This window comes from Colias eurytheme, chromosome 21 (assembly GCF_061535395.1).
Source record: "Colias eurytheme isolate Ceu_HAF_F1 chromosome 21, ilColEury1 Martin Lab GWU primary, whole genome shotgun sequence".
NCBI classification, from domain to species: Eukaryota; Metazoa; Arthropoda; class Insecta; order Lepidoptera; family Pieridae; genus Colias; species Colias eurytheme.
Genome location: NC_143000.1, coordinates 1,927,312 through 1,932,975, shown reverse-complemented (window position 1 = coordinate 1,932,975; position 5,664 = coordinate 1,927,312). Strand labels below are relative to the sequence as shown.

At 31.8% G+C, this 5,664-nt stretch overlaps 1 protein-coding gene across 1 annotated transcript; it reads right to left on the bottom strand.

Moving 5' to 3' along the window:
* Window positions 1-2,392, bottom strand: LOC149898926 (uncharacterized protein KIAA2013 homolog). Its single transcript, XM_090114532.1, has one exon. It carries the CDS (start codon window positions 2,224-2,226, stop codon window positions 343-345), a length of 1,884 nt encoding a protein of 627 aa, XP_089970658.1. The 5' UTR covers window positions 2,227-2,392; the 3' UTR covers window positions 1-342.
* Window positions 2,393-5,664: the final 3,272 nt, after the last annotated feature.

The following is a 5,664-nucleotide window of genomic DNA, read 5'->3' as shown; positions in this document are numbered from 1 at the left end:
TCTATTCATTCTCTTCATTGTTATGTGCTGTCTGATCACGAACACAAATTAATTTTAATTAAAATTATAACAATCCAATTAATAAATATTATCTATATTGACGATATAGAAATTAGCATGTGCAATTCACACAAGATTGATAAAAATATACATCAATAAACAGTACATATGATAACATAAAATACTGAAGTAAATAGAAGGGGTGTTTTTATATCAAAAATAGGGTTCCACATCTCAATGACTTGCTAATATAAATTTATAAATAATTAATGAGGAATGCTCATATTAGAAAACTATCTGATATAAATACACCCAGAAATTCAGTCCATTACAACATGATGTTCATGCTTTATTATAAAGCCTCTTATAGCTAACATTTGTACTGCTATCGCAGAATTCATTCATGATTATCCTGCAAAGGAATAAATGGAACATCACTATAAGGAGTATGATTGATACCCAGAACAGTGGGTTTAGTCCTCCTAAGCTGTGGCCATGCTTATGTAGTGCTATGACATGGGATTCATGAGGCGGAGCTTCAACCACCTCATGTACATGTATCGCGTGTTTTAGATCCTCCATATGCTGTTTATCTGCTGTGATATACAGAATAGATGTCAACGGTTCTGTCAGTTTCACTGGGAAGTATTTTCTATAGGGTCCGAGTTGAACAGCGGAGTCTAAACAACCCGCGTCACAAGCGTAGTAAGTTTTATCTGAACGGTCCAACGCTACGAAAATGGCGGCTTTGTTATCCTCTTGCAAAATAACGCTGATGTTAACGTGCGTCATGTTTCCATAGTTAACACGTCTAAATAGAAAGTCTCTATGAAGTTTTGATGGATGAATGTTGTACTCGAGGTGTTGGTTACTGAATCGTAAACTTCCAAAGCTAAGAATCATCGCTTGGTTCACGCCACTCGCTCCTGCTCTGAGCAGGTTGTGACAACCCTGTTTCTCCAACGTCAACATCCAAATACTAGCCACATTGTTTAAATTCTGTAAAGAATTCAACGGTTTCCACAAATTGAATGCGTCTAATGTCGAATAGCCTCCATAGCAGCCTTCTGAATATGTAAGGGTGCGGAGTATTTCTGATTTCGTTGCAGGTTTTATGTGTGATTCGTGTTCGTAACTTCGTACTTGCGACATAATTGCGTATATGGTTGCATTTATTCTATCGCCATTTATCACACCCTCGGCCTTAGAATCTGATATATAAAAACCTGTGTCCCACAGGCCTTGCCAGACTCTAGCGTGGTTATCTCTTAATGCGCGAACAGCTGCATGATCATTCGTGAGAGCAATTACTTTCTCCATTTCTGCAATAGCCTTTTTTTCAACCAAATCTTTTTGCTTTGCATAGTCTGCTTTTTTGATTGGTCGACTGTACTGTACTGTTGTTAATATCATTATATCTAGACCATCCCTGGCCTCAACTTGCACTTTATTACTAAGTTTCCTACACACTACAGAAACTGCCATAACATTGTCACTATCAGGTAGAGAGATCATTCCAGTAACTACTTCATATTCTTTGCTGTCCACTCCCTGGTGTAATTTTATAGTTTGTTTCACAGAGGTAGGCCAATCAGATAACCTTGGTACTGTCATGTGTAGTGTTTTAGCAACATTCAATGGATTGCTAATTAATATCTCTTGAACAAACAGAGACGGTATTGTCCTATGTGCATAGTATTGATAGGAAACCTTTATACCAGAATTACTGCACTGAAATCTGTGCACAATGCCTTTTTTATAATCAACCAATGTTGATTCTTTCATATCGTAATCATCGATAATGTATAGAGGATGATAGTATACCGGTAGAGATAAAGTACGTCCATGTTTTATGTTCAAATATGAATCATGCTCTAATGCCATACCTATAAGTCCATTCCCAACATAAGGCACATAGTTGTGGCTAAGAGACGATAGAGTAGCTGCTGATTCTAGTCTTAAATAAGCGTCATATTCGTTTAAGGCATCTTGAAAGGGATTTATAAAGTTTCGATGACATACAGACTGGCTGCTCGCTAAAGAGCCTTCACCACTAAATAAAGAGTTCAATATTGTCGGTCCAAGGTATAAAATTAAAAACACTAAAACGAGAACTAATATAACTAGCTTTTTCCTAGTCAACGGACCATCTGTAAGTCTATTTATGCGCCGAAAAATTTCTCCGGCTCTCCGGCTCAAATCACTATAGTTTACGGGTCGCTCCATTATAATAGCCTCAAAATTTGTATACAGTACAATGAAATACAACTTCGCGAACACAGTCTTCAAGTCAGATCGTTAATTATCATTTTAAACAAGATATCATATTGTTAAAACATTTTATAAAATTGCAATTGTCTTCACAATAAACTTATCAGCAAAAACATAGACAATTTTGACAAGTCGCCTGATGACAAGTCAAGTGATTGTTACAGATAAAAAAATATTGTGATAACGTTAAATAATAGAGTAGATAATAATTAATATATATTGTTTTAGGAATATTATACAATATACAATGCTAAGAATTTTTTAACCACTTATAAACGATATTATAGCACAATCTAGGAGGGCAACGAACTTCAGCTCTGACCTCTGAACTGCACTGAATACCCTGGCTCTTTATTGCATAAAATTGAATTTCAATATCAATAGAAGAGTACTTGTGGTACTAGGGTACTAGAGAGTAGTTAAAGGCTAGCGCTCCCAAAAAAAATAAATATATATTTCACATTTTTTCATGTTAAGTAATCTTGTTTCTAAAGTATTATTTAATGGAGCGTTTTGAAATTTTCAAGTATTTTTATATTAACTCCTAAACGGGTGTACCAATATTTTTAGTATTTTTATTAAATACAGGTGGATTCGATAATGGCTAAGCAATTCGTTAAATTACGCGTTATAAGGCGCAGTAACGTAAGCAGTATGCAAGACTACAAATCCCTACACCGACGGTGGGGCACCATATATATATATATTATATTGCATTTTCTCCTGAACACACAAATCTTCATTGATATTTTAACGTGATTGAAATTTGTTATTTAATACAAATGTAGTGGGAAAAGCGTAAATAAAAGACCATTTTGTTACATTAATACTTTATTTCACCTTAAAACTGAACTATCACATGTAAGCGATATTATAATAAATATAATTTTAAAAACAATAGCACCTCCAATTATTTTTATATCTTAATGTAATGTATGTATTGCTTTGAATTGAGATTCGATTTTAAAATACAATGAATACATTTAAAATATCATTAGAAATACAATAAATATTATTATTATTACAAATAAACATTAAAACAGTTACCATTTGTATATGAATATAAAAACATTTAAATGTTAAATACAACATTACAAGCTTCAAAGTCACATAGTATATAATTAAAAAGTTTAGGTACTTATTTATTATGTTAAAAAGTAGGCAAATTTCTTGAAATAATTTCTCATAATTAAGGCCTGTTTAAACTGCCGGTCGGTACTCGGATCGGTACGCGATTAGAGTCTCTATAATATAGTGCGTAAGAGATTTAATCGCGTGCCCATCGGGATACCGCTACCCACGGCGGTAGCGGATACCGCTGTAGTTTGAACAGGCCTTTACTTGGTTGTATATTTTCTAACACTGGAATGTGTTCCATTAAAACAATTTGTAAATGCAATTACAATATATTATGTAATAGGCAAAGTGTAGAACTTTTTACTAGGAACTAATAACTTAAGTTATATAAATAAAGATATAAAATACAATAGAATGATGAAGAAATAAGGAATGTTAATTTTTTTATTTACGTATAAATTCATGTTGATATCGGAATCCATATACTGATAAACATTTGTTCAAAAATATTTCATGATAATACATGATTTTAATCAACCTCAAAATGAATCTTCCGCGAGAAGAGTTTAGGAATTTAATACATTTTATTATAATTAGGAAGAATTTAATACATTTCTGTAATAAATCTAATAAATAATTTAGTAAAAACAGAAAATTGATATAAAATAATTTGGAAAATCCAAAAGTGCACGCCTCATAATTTTTTTTAATAAATATTTATTAATTATTATTTTTGTTTATTTAATAACAATTAAACCACATCGAATCAGACCCTGAAAAATGAAAGGGTTCTATTCCTGAGCATACTCAAGCGTAAGAGAAAAAAAAAGACTCGATTAGTAAAGTATTTCGGTCGCTATCGTGTTAACAAGAAAAAGGATCCGCACATACAGACACACGGACGTCCAAGACAGAACTTTTTTTAACTAGTTTAAATAACAAAAATGACATCAAAAATATCATGAACGTTAAAAATAGTGTTTTTTCTTAATATGTGTGTGTATGTATTATCTTACAAGTGCAATGTATGATACATAAAGACATTTTAAGTTTGAAAAATCAGATGTTTTGCGCGAAGTGACAGTAGTACCCACCTCAACGCTTCGCTTATGAGGCGTGCAATAGATTTGTAGAAATAGGTTTTTTTAATACTTAAAATCACTTAATATATTTATTAAAATTATATGCTATATTATTTAGGCAATTATTATTATTGTGAGGAATTAGAAATGAACCGAGTATATTATTAATTCTTATTTGTGTGAAAACGTAAGAATAAGCGAGAAAAAATTATAGTATAGTAATTTACGAGTATATAGCCAGAATATATTAATAAAAATATGGTACCCAATGGAGTTACCCAGTTCATTCCATTCATGTAATATTACGATTTTAAAATCACCCCATTCCATTAAATATATACGTAATATATGGTACGGAGTAGATTTTTTATAAATACCCTCATCAGCCTTATAAATTCGATCGGTCAAGTCTGAATGTCTTCTCCGATGTTTTATTGCATTCACTCTCATGTCAAATAATATTAGAATGAAAGAGACAGGTTTAATGTTAAAATGCAGATTCTTATGCCGCACTCAGAGGTCAATATATTAATATATTTTAAATATTTGGAGGGTAAACATCACACCAATATGTAAAATAAGTCCGATGACAAAAAATATTACATGTTATGTTTATTTACGTAAAATAACTAAATTGTGACATTGATTTGTTCGTAATATCTGTACTAAGAAATACCTTTATTATTAAAAATTTCTGAATGCGGCAGTTAGGAGTCAAAATTATGAAGTAAAACACGATTCTATCACAAAATGAAGTAAAACACGATTCTATCACAAAATGCAATGATGTTATATGTAGAAAGGTATAGATAGCGAGAGCAGCACGTTGAAATGTAGCTAATTAGCCAGAATAGACTTCAGTGCCTCTTTTTCGCCCACGATAGTTAAATTATGCCATCTCACTTTGACGTCGAATCGAATGTGCCTTTGTTAAGATCGAATGTTGTTTTGGTAACCTATCTAAACCTTTTTACTTATAACACCACTGAAAAAATGTTACGATACTTGTGACCTTAGTACTGACATTAGTACTTTTTATAGAACATTCTAGAACAGTTATTAGTACTTTTTATAGAACATTCTAGAACAGTTATTAGTACTTTTTATAGAACATTCTAGAACAGTTATTAGTACTTTTTATAGAACATTCTAGAACAGTTATTAGTACTTTTTATAGAACATTCTAGAACAGTTATTAGTACTTTTTATAGAACATTCTAGAACAGTTATTAGT

Bases quoted from the DNA above. Each gene is read 5' to 3' on its own strand.
- LOC149898926 (XM_090114532.1), bottom strand. From the start codon at position 2,226: ATGGAGCGACCCGTAAACTATAGTGATTTGAGCCGGAGAGCCGGAGAA.